The sequence below is a fragment of the Cololabis saira genome, chromosome 11, assembly GCF_033807715.1.
Source record: "Cololabis saira isolate AMF1-May2022 chromosome 11, fColSai1.1, whole genome shotgun sequence".
NCBI classification, from domain to species: domain Eukaryota; kingdom Metazoa; phylum Chordata; class Actinopteri; order Beloniformes; family Belonidae; genus Cololabis; species Cololabis saira.
The window spans coordinates 12,057,051-12,078,078 of record NC_084597.1 but is presented as its reverse complement, the minus strand read 5'-3'; the positions used below and the strand labels follow the sequence as shown (position 1 = coordinate 12,078,078).

The following is a 21,028-nucleotide window of genomic DNA, read 5'->3' as shown; positions in this document are numbered from 1 at the left end:
TGTGAACATTTGGCAATATGTAATGTAAGAAAGAATGATCATGAATCTCATCACTTGGAGCTGTTTACAAACACTGTGCCTTAATTTTTAGGAAAGAAGGCTATGAGGACCAGTGGCGGTACTATCCTGGTTACGATTCCAGTTTCGATGAGGAAAACCGCCGTAGTAGAGACGCGTATGGTGATGACTTTGACCGACGCAGCATCCACAGTGAACAGTCGGCACACAGTGTGCACAGCTCCCACAGTCACCACAGCAGACGGAGCAGCTTCAGCTCACGATCACAACAGGTAAAATATTTATGTGCAGAAGGACGGGCTTTTTTCTTTGTAACATTTTAATCAGTGTTGCCTTCAACCAAAAAACGTTGGTTTGTGCCGGGCTCTCGGTTGCAATACAAAGAAGTAGGAGGGTAGTTCAGGCTATTGCGCCCTAAGGGCTTATGCATTGATTCATGCTACAGCTAAATTTTCCTTCAATCAAAATGTTAATTATCAGTCACGGCAGGGGACGCTGATGCTTTCTGTTTCAGTTGCTGAAATCTGTTTTATATATTAACTGCCAATTATGTTCCGGTCTTGAATGTTTGACCTTTGACCTCATTCATCCATTTACACAAACATTTTTTTTCCTGCAGAGTAATCATGGTCTTTCTAGTATTTGGTTTTACTAGTTATAATACAATTAACATTAATGCCAACTGTCAATGATCTGATGCCCCAACAGCATTTCATTGCATAAATACCCCCCCCCCCCAAAAAAAAACCCAACAAAACATCATATTTTGTATTTTGAAGACTTTAATGGCGCTTTTACACTGGTACCTACTCAGCGCGCCTCTTCTCGTCCCCCCTCGTCTCGCCTCCACTCGTCCTCGTTTGTTTTTAAACACCCAGATGAGAAGTGGGCGGGTTGGAGCGAAGCTGCTGTGACGTATTTGATTGTGTGATCTAAATGGAGAAGACAACAACACTAAAGATGTAGAACCTAGAGGAGATGATATATGTGCTGCTGGGTCTGTGACTTGTGTTTGATATCAAGTTAAAAAATTAGAGTGAAAGAAGCTTCAAGCGGCAACGCTTTTTTTAAAATTTCGTTTGTGTCGGCGCTGCTGAAAAGTCAGCTGGGAGCCGCAAGCAGGGACGGACTGGGACTAAAAAACGGCCCTGGACTTTGACTAGGCCCGGCCCAAAGCAATCGGCGCACGGAAACTCAACAACAAGAACAACAACAATAACGCCTGGCATGAGTGTCACAATACTTAATTGTGGCTCATGATACTATACCATCCAAATTATAGCAATAGCACTGATGTTGACTAGATCTTGTGTTAAGAGCATAGTATTCTAGTTTAACTTGAATACTCTTGCATAGAAATCAAGGTGTCACTGCAGTCCCTCTGGTTGAACCAATACAAAACAGGTATCTGAAATACACAACACTGTATGAGTTATGATAAATCACAATTTAAAGAGGCTGTAAATATACAGTTTAACTTGAATACTAGAAATGAAGGTTGAATACTAACCTAAAAAAAACAAACCAGCAATGCCATTTTTCTCAATGTTTGGGGATAAGGAGTTTCTTCAACAGGTCTCTGCAACTCTGTCTATGACCAAGTCATTGTCAAGGGACATGAGGATCTTTCTCTGTGGTGATAAGCATGAATGCTTCCAGGTGTTCTTGTGACTGTGTGCTCCCCCCTCACAAAAGAAAAATAGAGAAACATATTTTCTCATCAACAAAACATGTTATTTTTATTGTCTGAAAGATGGTTCAAATGTTATTTTGTTACTTGAAAAATTTAAAATATGTTTTGCTGATGAGAAAATATGTTTCTCAATTTTTCTTATTTTTGTGAGGGGGGATATATATTGTTTTTCGGCACTACCTTGTTCTCTATAGCTGATATAACATACAGAAAAAGTATCTACTCGGCACGCCTCCACCCGCCTCGGCCCGTAGTGTAAAAGCGCAAAATGGGGGGCGTGGCGAAGTAGGTACTAGTGTAAAAGCGCCATAATTGTTCTCTGTAAATAATTTATTTTTGCTGTTTAATCTGACACTACAGAGCCAGGTGTACAGGAGCCAGCCTGACTTGGTGTCTGCAGTTTATGACGCTTCACAGTCTACTCTGGCTGCAGACTATTCCTATGGGCAGTATCCAAATCAGACCGATGCCTCGCAGAACTACAGCCAGTACATCTATCCCTCAGATTATACTGCGGACAGCACGTGGATCGCTCCTGAGCAACGTCAGTGCACAATCCATAGCTTAAGTATTGTTTTCAAATATGAATCATCTCTTAAGTGCACACAGACCCTTTATCTGAGTTCAGTTAAGCACTTCTAGTCTGCCTCTTTTATTCCTCCTGTTAGCTCCCCCTCGTCCTGCAACTCCAGAGAAGTTCACAATGCCCCACCGCTGTGCCCGTTTTGGACCTGGTGGTCATCTGGTTCAGATTCTGCCTAATCTCCCCTCAGCTGGACAGCCAGCTCTGGTTGATATTCACAACATGGAGGTACTTTTTTTTGTGAACTCATTTCGTTGAATTATTGTTTGGAGCTCTTTTTTTTTTTTTTTTTTAACCCTTTTTAAAAGTAAACATACCACTTCTTCAGACATTTGAAATATAATAACTTCATGTAACAAACACATTTTATTGTATTCATCTATTTCAGACGATGCTCCAGGATACCTCCGATCAGGGTGAACTACGAACTTTCCCTGGCCCTCTTATAAAGTAAGTATTTTCTATTATCACAAAAAAAGTAAAGTAAAAAGCCCATAGGATCTGATTATTTAGTCTTCCATAACACTTACAAAAAGATGGTCAGAAGAAAATAAATACTTGTCAGTTAGGGCTCTGCATTATTCAAATTTTATTGTGGGTCATTTTTTTCCACATATTTTGTCGAGTAGTATATACAGTAGTATATATACGTCACCAACTGCAATTCATTCTCTAATGTGGCAAAATTCTGAATACATGTTTAAACCTTTCAGTAGTACAATGTGACGGTACACCAAAATCATATGTGAGCAAAGTTATTTTGGTCTAATTAAAAGTTTTCAAGAGATCTGTTTCCATTTCCACTGAGCAGTAGAGTTCAGTTTGAGTCATTACAGTACAGTTTGAAACGCTAAGCTTTGATGTAGTTTACATCTCCAGTGTCAGGCGTGTTGAACGGATGGCTGTAGCTTCCTCTGCTACTAATGGTAATTAGGGATGGGCGGTATGGACTAAAAAATGTATCACGATAATTTCTGGCATTTATCCCGATAACGATAAAAATGACGATAAAAAAAATACCAATTCAACTCCACCTTTTTAAATATAAATCTATCACCACATTCAGTCTTTGGAGCCTCCAAAACACTGCTCTAAAAGATACTAAATGCTACTAAACGTCATCAATGGGAATTTATCTTTCTTTCTTTCTTTCTTTCTTTCTTTCTTTCTTTCTTTCTTTCTTTCTTTCTTTCTTTCTTTCTTTCTTTCTTTCTTTCTTTCTTTCTTTCTTTCTTTCTTTCTTTCTTTCTTTCTTTCTTTCTTTCTGGCTCATATCTTCCTTCCTTCCATCCTTCTTTACTCCCTTCCTTCCTTCCTTCCTTCCTTCCTTCCTTCCTTCCTTCCTTCCTTCCTTCCTTCCTTCCTTCCTTCCTTCCTTCCTTCCTTCCTTCCTTCCTTCTTTATTCCCTTCCTTCCTTCCTTCTTTCTTTATTTCCTTCCTTCCTTCCTTCCTTCCTTCCTTCCTTCCTTCCATCCTTCTTTCTTTACTCCCTTCCTTCCTTCTTTACTCCCTTCCTTCCTTCTTTACTTCCTTCCTTCCTTCTTTACTTCCTTCCTTCCTTCCTTACTCCCTTCCTTCCTTCCTTACTCCCTTCCTTCCTTCCTTCTTTCCTTCCTTGCTTCCTTGCTTCCTTCCTTCCTTCCCTCACACGTACGTTGTGCTTCAAATTAACGCAGAACCATTAATCAGCTTTACACAAAAACGTCATCAACAGGAATTTATCATTTTTACCGCGAGATGACAAATTCTTACCGTGGGGAATTTTTTTGACGGTTTATCGTGAACCGTAAAATATCGCCCATCCCTAATGGTAATATAATAATCATACCTGTGGGACCGAGTTTCTCCAGTCAATAAAATCAAGGAGTATTAACACAACAGTGTAGGAAATCCAGCACATCATATTCTTTCTTTTTAACAAGAGATAGTTAGACTTTGAGAAAAAAAGACTTAAAAATGGTGCATCATCTCCATCCACACGTAAGTGCCGATCCTACTGACTACTCAGCTGACCGTAGAGTTATAGTCTCACCGTAGCGATACTTTACCAATGGTTTTGGTACAATTTAGAAGTTGTATATAGATTTAAAGGAGAATTAAAAAGGTTAGGTGAGAAAATCAATCCAAAGTTTCAAGTTTTTATGCTGGCAATTCAAAAAAAGATTTGCAAACTGCAGTAGAGGCAACTTTCTTCTTTTTTTTTTGTGCATGACCAAAAAACTGGAATTATTTTTATTGAGCATGTTTTCGTCAGTTCAAGGAGTTATTTCCTCTCATAACTCTTTGTATTAGTTGTAGGGCTGGGCGATATGGACCAAAAGTCATAACTCGATATTTTCTAGCTGAATGGCGATACTCGATATATATCGATATTTTTTCTGTGCCTTAATTGGGGTTTCCCCCAAAGCATTATAGCATAGCATCTCTGTTACCTTCATTTTTTCTGAGGCAAACCCTTAAAAAAACAGTCAGTTTTAATACAATGCCTTGTGCCAAATGTCACACAGGTACCTTTATTAACAGAGGTCTGCACAATATCAAAATGTATAAAACAAATGAAATAAAAATAAACGTCCTGCATATATAGAATAAAAATGCTTCTTGAATAAAATAAAACAAATATCCCTTTCCTGCATAACAATTAAATTCAAATACACTGTGCAATAAATACAATGTAAACAGTAACAGGCAGACTTTTTCACTGAGGTTGACAGTTGTATAAAATACAACTAACATACATATGTTATATAACATACTAACAACATAACATACAAATAACAAAACATTTGTGCAAATCTCAAATAAAACATTCAAGTCAATTTGTCACAAAATGAGCTATATCAAAATCATCGTAATATCGTACCATATATCGTTTGAAAATATATCGATATATTAAAATCTCGATATATCGCCCAGCCCTAATTAGCTGCTTAGGTTATACTAAAATCTTAAATCAGTAGCTCCTCTGTGAAATCCCTCAGATGTTGTAGATGTGGCTATGTCACAGATGAAGAAAATGACACTTAGAAGCTCCATAAACGTAGGACATTTTGCAGGCGTGTAGTCTTGGACTACACTACGTTGTTGCTAATTGCTTATATTAAAGTCAACATCAAACTATCAGCATTTTACTGTTAAAATACTGAAATATTTTTTTTTCCTTTTATTGGAGTTTCTTGGTTTCACTGTGGATAACATAAAGCAGTGGTTAGAATCATCTCTGTTGTCTATGTTGTGCTATCAGGGAGGAAACCCATAAGGTGGATGTGATAAAATTCTCCCAGAACAAAGCACTGGAGTGTGCCCGTGACAACAACCTCTTGGACAGAGACTCTTCCCGCCTGCTCTGGGACTTCATTGTACTGCTGTGTAGACAGAACGGGGTAAGACTGTGCAGATAGTATTTTTTGAGAAACAGAGCTAACCCAAAACTGAGACTGAGACTTTCTTTTCATTCTTTATTTCTTTAGACGGTTGTCGGCACAGACATCGCGGATCTCTTACTGAAGGAGCATCGCTCAGTGTGGCTACCGGGCAAAAGTCCCAATGAAGCAAACTTGATTGATTTTAATAACGAACCCCTGGCACGAGCTGAGGACGAGCCAGGGGCTGGGCCGATATCGCTTCTGTCGGACACTTTTATGGTCGTTCCAGAAAATGTTGGCAGGGAAACCGAACGCTTCAGGGAACTGCTGCTATTTGGCCACAAAAAAGTTAGAAAAGTTTACTATATTGCAAGCATTTCATTTTAATATTTGAATTCTGAAATAATTGAGTGTGTCTGTGAAACAGGATGCACTAGAAGCAGCCATGAAGGCAGGTCTCTGGGGTCATGCCCTGCTGTTGGCTAGTAAGATGGACAACAGGACTCACGCACGTGTCATGACGAGGTAAAAAAACATCTATCTAAAAGGTTGTGACTTACGACCCTGGTTTTTCTTCAATTAGTAAATTTTCTACGGACATTGTTGTTGAAGACTTTTTTTTTTTCTTTATTGTTTAGGTTTGCCAATAGTTTGCCCATGAATGATCCTCTCCAGACAATATACCAACTGATGTCAGGAAGAATGCCTGCATCAGCCACTGTAAGTTTTGTTTTGGCCTTGTAGTCTTTTTTCTTAAGTGATTGTGAAAGCTTTATTAAGGAACTTTATTCCAAATGTTTAGACTAGGGCTGGGGATCAATTCAAATATCAAGAATCGATTCGATTCCGATTCTTAAGATTCAGAATCGATTATCACGATCCGATTCGATCCGATATTGATTTGGGTTACTGTTAATAAAACTCTTTTTTTCAGCTGTTGCATGAATTATATGACTGTCTAGTTATGCAACATATTAATACTAGTATTAGTATTATTATTAGCTAATGATGCTGTAAGGACCAATCAGCTCCCAGAATGCTGATAGAACTGCTTTCAGAAACATTGTGTGGGTCAGAATTATCAAACAAATCCAGGGAGGAAACAGAGGACGAAAGAAAAATCGCTTTTATTTTTTTCCCCATTTATGAGAATTTGGTTTTTAACATTTATGCAAATGTAACCCCAAGACAGTATAATAAAGCAAAGAAATATAGACAATGTATGCAATTATAACTGAAAACTTTAATATTTTCATACCCTTAAACATATTTAAAGGCAAAAACATGGCACCAGTTATTTTCGTGTCCAACAAAATATTCCTTTTTTGGGCATAAACAAAAATGTACCAAAAGTTGTAATGTAATGATGAAAAAAAAAAAGATTTTTTTTTTTTAATCGATCTTTAGACATATGAATCGATTTTTAGGAAATAATATGAGAATCGATTTAAAATCGGAGAATCGATTTTTTTCAACACAGGCCTAGTTTAGACCTCTATTTCCCTTTTGCAACCGGATTTGAGAAATGTGTTTGTGTACAGTGCTGTGGAGAGGAGAAGTGGGGTGACTGGCGTCCTCACCTTGCCATGGTGCTATCAAACCTAACGCACACCCTAGATCTGGACACTCGCACCATCACCACCATGGGTGACACTCTTGGTAGGATCATCTTTAAAAGCTTCCATGTACCGACAATTCACCTCATTCTTGGTGGCAGCTAATCCACTACCTCTAACTCTGTTTTTTCTCTTGGGTCAGCTTCTAAGGGATTGACTGATGCTGCTCATTTCTGCTACCTTATGGCCCAAATTGGTCTGGGAATTTTCACAAAGAAAAGCACCAAGATGGTCTTGATTGGCTCCAATCACAGGTTAATCCAACAGTCAGAAACATACCAATTTGAGTGGCTTTTGACCTAACAAAATTTATGGAAATCACAGCAAACATGTAACTGTCTTTTTTTTTTCTTTTTTCCCCTGAATTAGTTTTTCCTTTAGACAGTTTGCCACCAATGAAGCAATCCAGAGGACTGAGGCGTATGAGTATGCTCAGTCGCTCGGTTCCAAGACTTGCTCACTGCCTAATTTCCAGGTATGTTTATTTAATAAAAAAAATTACCAGTCAACCCACAAATACACAAAATACTAGGTCTTCCATGGCTATATGATAACATTAACAGTTTAGCGTTTTATACATTTCTGAGGAAAAAGCTCTGCTCTTCATTATCTTCCTTTAGGTGTTCAAGTTGATCTATGCATGCCGCCTGGCTGAAGCAGGACTGTGTGCCCAGGCCTTTCACTACTGTGAAGTCATCTCCAAGACCGTCCTTACACAGCCCTCTTACTATTCTCCTGTGTTGATCAGCCAGATCATTCAGGTTTGCTTTTGTCCCTCTTCACAACTTTTCAATCCGTTTCTTATTTATAAATCACACACAAAAAAAATGTTGCCATATGAGAAATGTCATTTTTATTCTTTTTGCTCACAGATGTCGGAAAAGTTGCGATTCTTTGATCCACAACTGAAGGAAAAGCCAGATGAGGGGTTGTTTATTGAGCCTGAGTGGTTAATTCAGCTCAGACAGCTGGATGGACAGATTAAGGTAAAGATAATGAAAAGGATTTTTAGTTGTTTGAGGTGGTCTTCGGTTTACACTGTACTATTTTTTTTATACACATGTGTTTATTGATTTTCTTTTAAATCAAAACAAAACAGTATTGCACATAAACAGTTGCACATAAAGCATAAAATTAAGCAAAAACCCCACCCTCCCCCCTCCCAAAGGGAAATCAGAAAAAAAAAACACAAAAACAAAGAAAAAACAAACAAACAGGCAACGACATTACTTGTTTGAAATATCAGATAGATGATGCAGAGGTTACATCAATATTTCCAAATGAATATATCCCCTTCAAGTTTCTAAAAATTCTCCAAGATCACAGTTCTCCAAGAACGAAAGAAAGGGATTCCAGATCTCATGGAATTTGGCTGATTTCTTTTTCATCGTGTGCACTGTACTATTTTGTATTGAAGTTGCCTATCTGTTCTAGAGATCGAATATATATATATATATATATATATATATATATATATATGTATACACACACACACACAGGGTGCGATTTGCCGGTGGGGATTTCCCCCCCCTCTGGTTTACACGTCCTACCGGGAGCGAGTCGCGCCCACAGAAAGCAGTTTTATTTTGAAAACCAACCGGATTTTCTTGCATTCCAAAAGTTCGACTTCCGGCCCGCCAAAATAATAGATACAGTCAGTAAAATGAATGAAAAAATGAAAAGAATCCAGAGCAGCATATCCTCATATTTTACAGGATCACAACCAAAAAATCCCGAGAAAAAATGCGACAGAAGATGAAACAAGATGTGACATTGCTGATGGGATGGTGGACAGCAGCCTCTCCCCGGCTGAGGAGAGCTCACATGTTTTCTGTTAAACTGATATCAAGAAAGAATTAAAAAAAATATTAATTTTGTTTATTTATTTTTATTTGGCACATTTAAAAACAATATTAGGAGAAAATATTTCTGCAAATGCAGTGGTTCAGTTCATGTTCAAAATAGGCCTACCGCCTACGTTATGTAGCTTAAGTGTAAGTTTTACACAAGAAACAAGTTTTCATATAGCCTATACTGTTGGCCCGCTGTTGTGTGGTAATTTTTAGGGATAAAAATATTTCTCAAAATTATCCCCCCCTCTGGTTTTTTCACAAATCGCACCCTGCATATATATATATCATAAATGTCTTAAAAATACCATAATTGAAGTTATAATTAATTATTATTTGGAAATTTCCCCTCTGGGGGACTATTAAAGGATTTCTTATCTTATAGTATGTCAGAAGATTAAGTTGATGTGTTTAATTTTCAAGTCATGTGGTAATTTGCATCCATATAAATGTCAGATGCTGATGTTTTCCTGTGTCTTTACTCAGACCGGTGTGATCACGTTCAGCATGGCGAGAAGAACTCCGACTCAATTTGACTGCAGCAGTGAAAGTTCTGACTTGGACCAACAGACTCCTCCTGAACCTTACAGCATGCAGTTGGAGGTGGATGGCCCAGCCCCTGACAACCCACTCATGAGCTCATTACTGCCTGGGCCTCCACCACAAGCAGTGCAGTTGATGCCTCCAGGTTTGTGCGTGTGTGTGGATGTGTTAGGGGTGTAACAATATATCGTGCCACGAAATTTCGCGATACAAAAACGTCACGAAACGTGTCGTGGAGGTGACAAACTGTATCGCGATATTGGGTTATTAATATTAATCTATTGTGTTGACTAGTAACGCGCATCCGACCGCGCGTGCCGACTGCGACTCGACCCGCGGACCAAAATGTCACTCCTCTCAGAAGAAACTAGTACCATTTTGCGGTCCCGTTTTGAGCTCTGAACCTTTACTTATGTAAGGCTGGTGTAGAGTTGAGCTTTACCTTATTAAATTAAACCTTTTTAGTAGGATAAACACGGGGCAACTTCTGCAGAGTTCGATTGTCCCTCAACAGTGTAGGATTTTAGAACATCAACACAGCACCTAGTGCCGTACTGTCGTATCACTCCGCCCAATCTAAAACAGACTAATCACTACAGATAAACTGACTAGTGTCATTATAGTCCCTGATTTACATCAGAATATAAAGAATATATTTATAAAATAATGAACCCTGAATTACCAAAATAACCTTCTAAACAAAAATAAATCTCCTCTTACACTTATAAGGTGAGCATGAATCAATATTTTTGATGATGTAAAATTGTATGTATTTATTTACTTAATTTTAGTTGTTAAATTTCTGGAAAAGAAAAAAGTCAAATCATACATGAGAGAAACTATTCAGTTTGTGGCAAAATATTTGTACTTGTATGAAACTGAAGATGCATAATGCAAACCTGACATTTACTTTTAGTTCAGTTTGTGTAAAATGGTTGGCCTGGCTTTCTCTTTAAAACTTAAACAGTTATAAAGCATTACAAACTGTAACAATAGGGCAAATGCACAGTATTGTTTTGTATTTTGTGTCTTTCAAATAAGACAATTTTTTCCAGTCATATGTTCCTCATTCAAGGTTGTTAAAAAAAAAAATACTGCTATAATATCGTATCATATCGTTATCGTGACCTCAATATCGTTTATCGTACCGTATCGTGAGATTAGTGTATCGTTACACCCCTAGGATGTGTTCAAACTTTGGTTTTTTAATCCGCAATATTGGACATTTTTGAATTATTATTTTTATTTTTATTTTCTTTAGCTCCCACTTCCATCCTCCAAGATGGGATGGCTCCTCCTCATCTCTTACCCTCCGGTGATGTTCCCCACTTCTACCCAGTACCCCCTAGTGGACCACAAGGCCAGATCCCTAACCCCGGTTACCCTCAGCAGGATCATGCTTTTGTGCCTCCCTCCTTCCAGCCTCAATCTGAGCAGTCGGAGATGTATCCAGGAGCCCATCAGCAGCCCTGCCCTCCTCCTCAAGTTGGCCAAATGACACCACACATGCTTCCTTCACAAATGCCACATTCACCTGTGCAGATGAACCCTCCACCATTTCAGATGCAGCAGCACATGCCACCCTCTCCTGGTCATATGCCACGGATGGAGCAGCCAGCCCAGCCTTTCCTAGATATGCACACTGGTCAAACAATATCATCCTCCCCTCCCAGGGGCTCTTTCACACCTCAAATGGACTTGTATGACCACTTGGCAAGCACGGTCAGTCTGAACACCTTAAATACCCTTACACAACCACCCTCTAGTTTATGAAATGCCACAAAATGCTTACTCTGTTGTCTCTGTGGTTGTACAGGTACCTGGGAGAACACGGACTACTTCACAGTCTTCAATGCATATGGTATGTTTGTGAGAGTGAATTAAAGGTCCTTTGAAGTAAAGGAAATGTTTATTCTTCAGCAATAACAGCAATAGAAAAGATCTCAGCATGTCTAGAAATGTAATTTACCGTATTTTCCGCACTATAAGGCGCAAATTCAACGAATGACATATATAAAAACTGTTTCCATATATTAGGCGCACCGCATTATAAGGCGCACTAAATATATGGTAAAATACCGTACTATAGTGGCTGGGGTTGAGTTACGTATCTACCTGATGTAGCTGCGCTACAGGAAATGCTACAAAATCCTACAGCAAATGCAAAAAAAAAAACCAAGAAAAGTACCGTATGTCAAACTTTATTAACAAAATAAAAACCAGCTTTGCTCCGTCTCGTCAAAGTCGCCATTATGCGAGTCAGCGTCGCTGCTGTTGTCTTGAACGTCTGTGACGATTCCTGACGTTTTTAGCGCCATTACTTCGGCGACACCAACTACATTACCCACAATCCCCCTGACTACAGTAACAGAAATTACTGTAATGATCATACAGGGCCGCCGCATGGGGTGTGCAAACCGTGCGACTGCACGGGGCCTCGCGCTATGGGCCGTTTTTTTTTTTTGTTTTTGTTTTTTTTTCAAATTTTTTTTTTTTTTCTTTCGTTTTTTCCCTTATAAATATCAACAGTCACGTTCCATTACAGACCTAAATGTGTACTAGTCTGTGCATATCAATAAATATATGTGCAATGATGCGCGTGTCTGTTGTTCAATACAACTGATCAGACCAAGCGCAGACACAAGCTGCTCTGATCCAGACGGTGGAGTTGGAACAAACTGTCACACAATGTCGAGAGAACGAGACAGATTCAGAAAATTTCCATCAGGGGATGAAAAAAGAAAAAAAAACTAAAGAAAATGGAAGAGTTCAATGCCTCTCTGAAAGGCTCGTTTGATAAATTTGTTTCAAAAATCACCGATCCGACCGGGTCTCAAGCAGCCGTGGGGCCCCGCGTCGAGGCAAGAGATGATGATGAGGCAGGGCAAGGTATCCAGTATTTTGCTAATTGGAGAGTTAAAATTGCGCATATAGACACCCGATCCGACCCGAAAAACCCAAAAATTTTGCACGCGTGAGCCCCCCCCCCAGCCATTTCGCACAGGGCCTCGCAAATCTCCCAGGCTGCTCTGTGATCGTATATAAGGCGCACTGCATTAGAAGGCGCACTGCCGGTTTTTGAGAAAATTAACGGCTTTTAGGTGCGCCTTATAGTGCGGAAAATACGGTATATGTCAGTTGTATGTGTTTACAAAATTATCAGCCTGAGTAGTTATTAACATGAATAATTTAAGACTCTGTCTTAGTCAAGGCATGGAAAAGGTCGCTTATTAGTATTTTCAATTATTCAGGCATCAGGACGCAGCTCTCGCAGAGCCTCTGAGTCGTCTACGCACTCCGGTGGAAGAGAGCGGAGCAACTCTGCTGTGAAGCAATCCTCTCCTCCCCCACCCTCGATTCCTGAACAACCTCGTAAAGAGGAGGCCAAGAAAGCAAAGAAGGACTCCCCAAAAAAGGTTTGTATTTTGCACGCATGTTGCGATATCTTCATTTGGTGCTTTTACAGTGCTCAATGTTGTGTTTAATGCAACACTGCATTCCTGCACACAGAGTCGTGGCTTGCTGGGGTGGTTCTTTGGGAAGGGGAAGAATGAAGCTCACTTGCCAGATGATAAAAACCCATCCGTAAGTTCTAGCTATTATGTATTAAATTCATATCATCTTCACAACTTTATATCCACTTTATCAAGTTTGCATCTCTGTATTTTAATACATCATCAGTACTGATGAAAGCACTTTGATCGTTCTTGTCAGATTGTGTGGGATGAACAGAAGCAGAAATGGGTTGACTTGAACGAGCCTGAAGAGGAGGTCAGCAATTACTTTTAATTCTTTTACAGGATATGTATTATATGTTTCAGCAAGCCTAAAAACTTCACAAACTAACTAGTTCTCCTGTATTTTTCTCTATCTAATCTGGTAGAGACAGCCCCCTCCTCCACCTCCCTCTGGTTTTCCCAAGATGCCTCAGATGCCTGGTCCTGGTGGCCCTGGTGGTCCAGCTGCTCCACCAAACAGCGGACCTCCAGTAAACATGTTCTCCAGGAAGGCAGGTGAGATGAGGGTTGCATACATCAGCTATTGGGCTGCACAAACTGTTCACAACTTTGCATGTTGATGAAAAGGCAGAAGTACTTGCTGTTTGATACAAGTGATGGCATTGAGATGTGTTTTTGCCTTCTCAGGTACTAGGAGCAGATATGTTGATGTTCTGAACCCGAGTTCAACTGCTAAACCAAGCGGATTGGCCCCTGCTCCAACAGACATCTTTGCTCCTTTGGCACCAATGCCCATGCCTGCTAATCTATTTGTGCCTACTTCAGGTGTGTATCACATGTTAAACTAAGTTGAATGAGGATTAGGGATGGGCGGTATGGACTAAAAAATGTATCACGATAATTTCTGGCATTTATCCCGATAACGATAAAAATAACGATAGAGAAAATACCAATTCAACCCCACCTTTGTAACTATAAATCTATCACCACATTCAGTCTTTGGAGCCCCCAAATCACTGCTCTAAAAGATACTAAATACTACTAGACTACACCAATTAAATGAGTCCACCTGTTCATTGTTCGTTCGTTCTTTCTTTCTTTCTTTCTTTCTTTCTTTCTTTCTTTCTTTCTTTCTTTCTTTCTTTCTTTCTTTCTTTCTTTCTTTCTTTCTTTCTTTCTTTCTTTCTTTCTTTCTTTCTTTCTTTCTTTCTTTCTTTCTTTCTTTCTTTCTTTCAGGCCCATTTCTTTCTTTCAGGCCCATTTCTTTCTTTCAGGCCCATTTCTTTCTTTCAGGCCCATTTCTTTCTTTCTTTCTTTCAGGCCCATTTCTTTCTTTCTTTCTTTCAGGCCCATTTCTTTCTTTCTTTCTCTCTCTCTTTTTCTTTTTCTTTCTCTCTCTCTCTCTCTCTCTCTCTCTCTTTTTCTTTCTTTCTTTCAGGCCCATTTGTTTCTTTCTTTCAGGCCCATTTCTTTCTTTCTTTCTTTCTTTCTTTCTTTCAGGCCCCTTTCTTTCTTTCTTTCTTTCTTTCAGGCCCATTTCTTTCTTTCTTTCTTTCTTTCCTTCCTTCCTTCCTTCCTTCCTTCCTTCCTTCCTTCCCTCCCTCACGTACGTTGTGTGTCGATTTAACACAGAACCATAAATCAGTTTTACACAAAAACTTCATCAACGGGAATTTATCGTTTTTACTGCGAGATGACAAATTCTTACCGTGGGGAATTTTTTTGACGGTTTATCGTGAACCGTAAAATATCGCCCATTCCTAATGAAGATTATAAAATTGTTTATTATATATATGCCTAACTATTTTGTCTGTTCCTTGTGAAGCTCCTGATGATCATCAACCTCTGGAGGGCAGTGAAGGAGGAAATCATGAGCAAAATTCACCAAACATAAACGCTGCTGCGCAGGTTTAATTAATAATATGGGATATTGGAACTGTTTTTATTTCCTCTACTGCTAAAATGACATTTTCTCAAGCCTATTCATATCATATAAAGAACAAACCCAAAGTTCTTATCCAGAATCTCAAATGTTGACTTTGATTCATCTGTTCAGATGTTCAACCCAACGTTGTTGCCCCCTGCTTCAGAAGGTCCTCCTATTCCTGATAACTCTCAGTCTGGGGAGGTAAGAGGCATCAATCCCTGTTTAACTCCCAACAGTCATGCCACCAATGCAACGTGATGCTTGAGGGTTAAGAGCCTGCCTGAGTAGTTTGCTTACGTTTAAGTTAATGTGAGAAGGAAAGAACTTGAATGCATTCATTTCAACTTAACATATTCCCTCATAATCATGCTAAACGCTTGGAAAATTACTACTACTTCTGTTTCATGTACTGCTGTAATAATTCTTTCTGTTTTTCTCAAGAACCTACAATTTTCTATTGCTGTTTAATTTATTTTCATTATGAACTGTCGGATAGTGGAAGCAGAACTAATCAAGTGCATGGGAGCTCATTAATATGGGTTTGTGTTTTTTGTCTGTTTTATTTCCCTTCTGCTTTTTCAAAGCTTTCACGTTCTAGCTCAATGAGTTCTTTATCACGCGAAGTGAGTCAGCATTTAAACCAGGTACCTCTAGTCAGGCCTCAGAAGGTCCATCCTCACCCCCGACTGCAACCCTTCTACAGTAGCTCACCGCTTCATTAACAGCACGCTTCACCATTTATACCTAAAGCTTCACTGCCCATTAAACCCAAGATGTCTGCTTGCTCCAGCATTACTATCATAAAGCTGTAACTTTTGAAGGAGAAGAGAAAAAAACCCAACATGACTGAAAATGGCCAACTGTCTCTGAGCTAATAAAGATGCAGTGGCTCCTATTTCTTACGGAGTAACTCTGTAGGTTGGATCTCTACATTTGACCAAACTGAAAATTAAAGTCAAACTGTTGGATTGATTATCCTGATTTTTTTGGTTTATATAGTCATTATGTCTTAAATTTATTCTGTCAAGTAGCAATAGCTTTCCTGCCAGCATCCGTTACTGAATTAGTTCAATATATTGGTTTCAGACCAAATACCTGGGGAAAAAAACAAACAATTCTCTTCTGTCAGCTCTATTTTTGGTCTTAAATTACAATACTAAGATTCTAAATCTGGCAACCATTATACCAACTGAGCAGCATTAAACCGTTAGCCATTAACCTGGTTGTAGTAGTAAAAGGTTTTTATTAAAAGCCATTTCAAAGGTGGAGACTGTTGCAGGAAAGTTTCTTTGCTAGAAGTGATGAAAGCTCACAGCCTCATTAACCTGACATATACAGTAATGTGAATAAGAAAGTGTATCCTCTTTCACTTCTAATGTTGTATATATTGGAACATTAAAAAAAAACAACGCTGGTATTTATCAGACTGTAAAAATAGGTAAATGGAACCTTTGATGAAAAAGAGAACAACGTATGATACTGTGATTATTATTTCTTTTACAAAAAAAAAGCAAAAATGTAAAATTAGACAATTCCTTTGGAATTAAGATGGAAACATCAGCCCGACAATGTTAATCTGGGAAGAGTGAGATGACCATCTCTGAATAATTTGGAGTCCATCATTCTACAGTAAGGAACAATTATTCACAGTTCATCATCCCAACAGGTTCAGTCCCAGGTCAGACCATCAATGCTCAGAAACTGCAAACAACCCAAGAGCAACATGTGAGACCCTACAGAAGTAAAACCTTGTGACAGAAAATTAGAAAAAGACTGAAAAGGCCAATTTGGAGCAGACAATAGTGAAATTGATGCTTAAGCGCAGTCGTAGAGGAGTTATGAGCTCGGTTTGCAGTCATAGGACAGTAATTTAGTGGACCATGAATGATTTATATGCTCGGATATTCTGAAGTAAATATCTGAGGTCATCCGTCCCATTTTTTTTAAAGACTGACCAAGGACACCAGATAACAACGCAATGACTGAGAAAGAAAAGAGTCCTTGCAGTGGTCTATTCAGCCCAGATCTCAGTCCAGTTGAATATACTTAAATCATTGGCAAAAAAACATAAATGAGCTAAAATTCCTCCACAAATATGTCAGAGACAGCACAATCACGGCACAATCAAATGTAGTTATTTAATCACGTTTTCATTTTGGCTTTTAAAAAAAAATAAAAAAATTACAGTGTCATGTGCTGGTGTTCATCTGGGTCGTATTTACCTAATTTAAGACCTTGTAAGGACCAGTTGTGTCCTGATATGTACAACATTACCTTTGAAAACAGGCGACTTGCTTTGTCACGACTGTAGCTTGCATGGCTACTAAAATAATGACGATAGTTGTTCGTAATGCTGCCTCACTGTGGTTCCATTTTACATTACTTTTCCCCCAGTTTTCCCTGGTTACTGTCTTACAGTGTTGCCAGATCTCACTGTAACATCTAAAGTGAAAACCCCAAACTGTTTCTGTGCTAATGAAATGTTGCACTAACTAATATTGCTGCATGTCCTTGGACAGAGTCACCCTCCCCAGGGAGCTCCACCCGCTGGGGGCGTCACCTTTTATAACCCTGCACAGTTTGTACAGGTATGTTTTCATTAAAAGAAAATGTTTAAAGGTCCTCAATTGGTCATATTTTCAAGCTTTACTTTTTTTTTTTTTTTTTTTTTTTTTATGTTTCTTTATTGGGTAGTCCATGTAGATTATATTACACAATAAACATTTTTTTTAAAGGGTTCGACAGAGTACCCCGTTTTATATTTTACCACACAACAAACAAACAAAAAAAAAACGAATAAAATAAATAAGGACACAAAACTTAACATAACAAACACCCCAAAACACACACACTGTAAAATACGTAATTATAAACAGGTCCCAAAGTAAGTACCGATTACCAAACAAACTCTGACTGAAGACAATAATAATAGGAAAAATAAAGTAATAAAATAAAATACAGGACACTCAAAACAACAACAACAAAAAATAAAAATAAATTAGAAAAAAGAAATAGGATAAATAAATAAAAATTTAAAATAAACAGACATAAGAGGAACCCTAAAAAAAATTAGACATGGTTAGCAATATCATAAAGAAAGAATAGGTTCCCAAATATAAGAAAACTTATCAGAGCAACCCCTAATACCGTATTTAATTTTCTCTAAATATAAAAATGACATCAGGTCTTTCAACCAAGAATTGGGAGATGGAGATTTTTGGTCCTTTCATTGAAGTAGAATACGTCTACGAGCTACAAGAGAGGAAAAAGCAATTATATTAATCTCCTTCTTAGTAAAACTATTAAAATCTTCAGGTACCCCAAAAATAGAAATTAAAGGGCTAGAAACCACTGGTTTATTAAGGGCTTTTGAGAGAGTATTATAGAAAGATGACCAAAATGAACATAGCTTTACTTTTGTTGCAACGTGTCTTGCTTTTGTTTTCCAGCCAAGTGCACCATCAGGAGGTGGACTGCGCTCTGGCCGGTTGGGAGGACAGCGCCAGTACCCGGTGTTGAAGTGAAAGTCTCCAGCAAAGAGATTTGCGTGATCAAACTTGGACAGAGTTGGCTCATCGTTGGGAATAAATGAAGCACACGGACGTTCTTCTCTCTGTCTTAAGGACTTTGTTTTGCCTTCACTTTAGAAGAGCGTAATCCCATCATGTTGGCATTTGTCCAACAGTTTAACCACTTCTTTTTTCCTAAGCCCAGTAGATGTCACTGATGCATTTTTAACTGGCACAGTGTCTCCTTGAAGGGCTAACTCCTGCGTCCAACAGGAAACGGAATTGAAAACTGAATTTTGTGACGCGTAAAGCGTCATCAGTGGATGCATTCATTCAGAAACTATGTTCTTGTAGGTATAATTACATGTACAGTAAATGCTCCACAAAACTGCCCAGCTTCCCCTCAAATCTAACTCTGTTAACAGATTGATCATCCCACATTAACATTTCTCCGTCTGATGTGCCCGTATGTGTCCATATGTCTTGTCTGTATGAGTGAAGGATAAAAAGAAAGTGGAATCTTTTTAATTTCATCTTGCAGACTCGTATGTGCAGCTGCTCTGTTCTTCAGTTAATTGGAGATGGCATTTTGTGTGAGATTGATAAGTGTCCATACTGCTTTGTCTTGCTGTGCTTAACTTTTCTTTCGTCACTGCTGAAAAGAAAGCGTATTGGTTGAAACAAAAAGTCTGCAGTGTGGAAATGCCGCTCATTTCAGATATTTATTTGAATGTCATTCTCCCGATCTGCGCTTCACATTCAAAGATGTGTCCGAGTCTCTTGTCTACATGTAGCTGTTGAATCTCTGGAGAAATCAAAATAACCAACGGATGGGTGGCGATCAGAAAACCAGGAGCCAGGATTAAAGATGCATTTTAAATGTCTCTGAAAATAAATATATACAAATATTTGTATATCAGATTGATTGTATTTATGAACTGTAGGCAGAAAGGTGTGTGTGTGATCGTGTGTGTGTGTGTGTGTGTGCGCGCATGGAGAGCAATTAATTTTTTTCTGATGGGCTTTGACTAAATAGATCTATGATTGATGACATGACAAGAATCATATTCTGATCACTTGTATTGGCTGCTTCTGCATACAAATAAATCTTTATCTAAATTGTGATCTGAGCTAGTTGTACTCTGAATACTTTTTGACATTTTGATAGCTTACCAATGTCCTTTATTCAGTCGTTTGTCATCCTAAATGTCCGATTCAATAATTTTGTCAATTTATAAGTTTGACGTCTGTATAATTTTTAAGGCACCTTCCTGTTTCTGAGGTGGTTGTTTGTTCGTGTTTTAAAACAACTCATGTAATTAATGACAAAAACGCATAAAGGGTAGAAAACATGGTAATAAATGTATTTTTTGCGCTCTGTAGCACTTTCAAAGAAATGTCTTATGGTTTCATTGATTACATTAAAAGGTTGGTTTTTTTTCAACCACACAATTACATTTCAAAAGCACATATAATGTGAAACAAATAAAATGTGCTCAGGTGTTTTTATTTTTATTTTATTCTTCATTTTTTAGCTTTATATATTAGCCAGAAGATTAATATTTAGTTTTCTACAAAATACCTATTTCAAAGAAATTTCTGTAGATTTTATCATTTGTAAATTACAAAACAGAAGAAAAAAGATTATTTTGTACTTTAAATACATGGACACAACCATAAATATCTTTACTCTTAATTGATCAACACGTTTTTAGTGTACATTAAATTATATAAAACTGGTTTTAAGATTAAATTGATCAAAAGTTCAAGTTCTAACAAATTACGTGAGCGAAAAAAAAGATCCTGAAAAAACTAAATTATTTTGTTGACATTTTTTTGCAATAATTGCAGTGTACACTGATCAGCCATAAGGTGTATTATTCACTTTTCATGCCTGGTTAAATATAATAGAAATAAATAAACAAAATTATTATTAGGGAAAAAAAGGTAAATTAAAAGTGATACGATAAAACAATATATTCAAAATGCCTGAGAAACATGTCAGAAGCATTTTTAATGAGTTAATGATTTACAACTCTTTATTAATAGAATTGTAGTATCTCTAATAATCCTTGACCATTTCACTATGAACAAGCATTTTTTTTCAAAAGCAACATGACTAGTTATTGTGACTTTGTTTTAATTAGCAGTAGGATTATCGGGGGGGGGGGGGGCAGGAACTTCTTACCAATAAGACAAGCCGGGTGCATCGTATCAGTCCTCGTGTTGTGTCCTGAATAAATGACAATGAACTCCGGGAGGAGTTGCATGGTTTGTCTGTGCGGGCACCACAGCTACAAACACTAACAAACACTTTGGTTTCTGTTTCTCTTACAGGTTAAATGGTCAGAAGTGAATGTACTGTGATTATTTATTTGATATCTTTTTTTTTTAAATAAATTTTAATTTTATTTACGTGTGACTCTGCATAGATGGAATTTTGCAGGTTTGCACGACCCAACTAT

General features: G+C 38.1%; 1 protein-coding gene across 6 annotated transcripts in view; it reads left to right on the top strand.

Annotated features, from left to right (window-relative positions):
• The window catches only part of sec16a (SEC16 homolog A, endoplasmic reticulum export factor), a 30,970-nt gene extending 11,010 nt beyond the window's left edge, over positions 1–19,960 (top strand). For 5 of the 6 annotated variants that reach the window (XM_061733732.1, XM_061733734.1, XM_061733733.1 and 2 more), the window contains 26 exons: positions 92–290; positions 2,072–2,255; positions 2,380–2,522; positions 2,683–2,744; positions 5,540–5,678; positions 5,766–6,008; positions 6,088–6,185; positions 6,299–6,380; positions 7,202–7,319; positions 7,419–7,530; positions 7,646–7,751; positions 7,897–8,037; positions 8,149–8,262; positions 9,613–9,814; positions 10,931–11,391; positions 11,486–11,530; positions 12,921–13,085; positions 13,180–13,254; positions 13,384–13,440; positions 13,553–13,682; positions 13,815–13,952; positions 14,953–15,035; positions 15,184–15,255; positions 15,639–15,698; positions 17,574–17,642; positions 18,504–19,960. In XM_061733732.1, the coding sequence (XP_061589716.1) occupies positions 92–290; positions 2,072–2,255; positions 2,380–2,522; positions 2,683–2,744; positions 5,540–5,678; positions 5,766–6,008; positions 6,088–6,185; positions 6,299–6,380; positions 7,202–7,319; positions 7,419–7,530; positions 7,646–7,751; positions 7,897–8,037; positions 8,149–8,262; positions 9,613–9,814; positions 10,931–11,391; positions 11,486–11,530; positions 12,921–13,085; positions 13,180–13,254; positions 13,384–13,440; positions 13,553–13,682; positions 13,815–13,952; positions 14,953–15,035; positions 15,184–15,255; positions 15,639–15,698; positions 17,574–17,642; positions 18,504–18,578 (3,373 nt within the window). In that variant the 3' untranslated portion in view covers positions 18,579–19,960. The remainder of the gene's footprint in view (positions 1–91; positions 291–2,071; positions 2,256–2,379; positions 2,523–2,682; positions 2,745–5,539; positions 5,679–5,765; positions 6,009–6,087; positions 6,186–6,298; positions 6,381–7,201; positions 7,320–7,418; positions 7,531–7,645; positions 7,752–7,896; positions 8,038–8,148; positions 8,263–9,612; positions 9,815–10,930; positions 11,392–11,485; positions 11,531–12,920; positions 13,086–13,179; positions 13,255–13,383; positions 13,441–13,552; positions 13,683–13,814; positions 13,953–14,952; positions 15,036–15,183; positions 15,256–15,638; positions 15,699–17,573; positions 17,643–18,503) is intronic. The other variant, XM_061733731.1, reaches the window with a different exon arrangement.
• Positions 19,961–21,028: the final 1,068 nt, after the last annotated feature.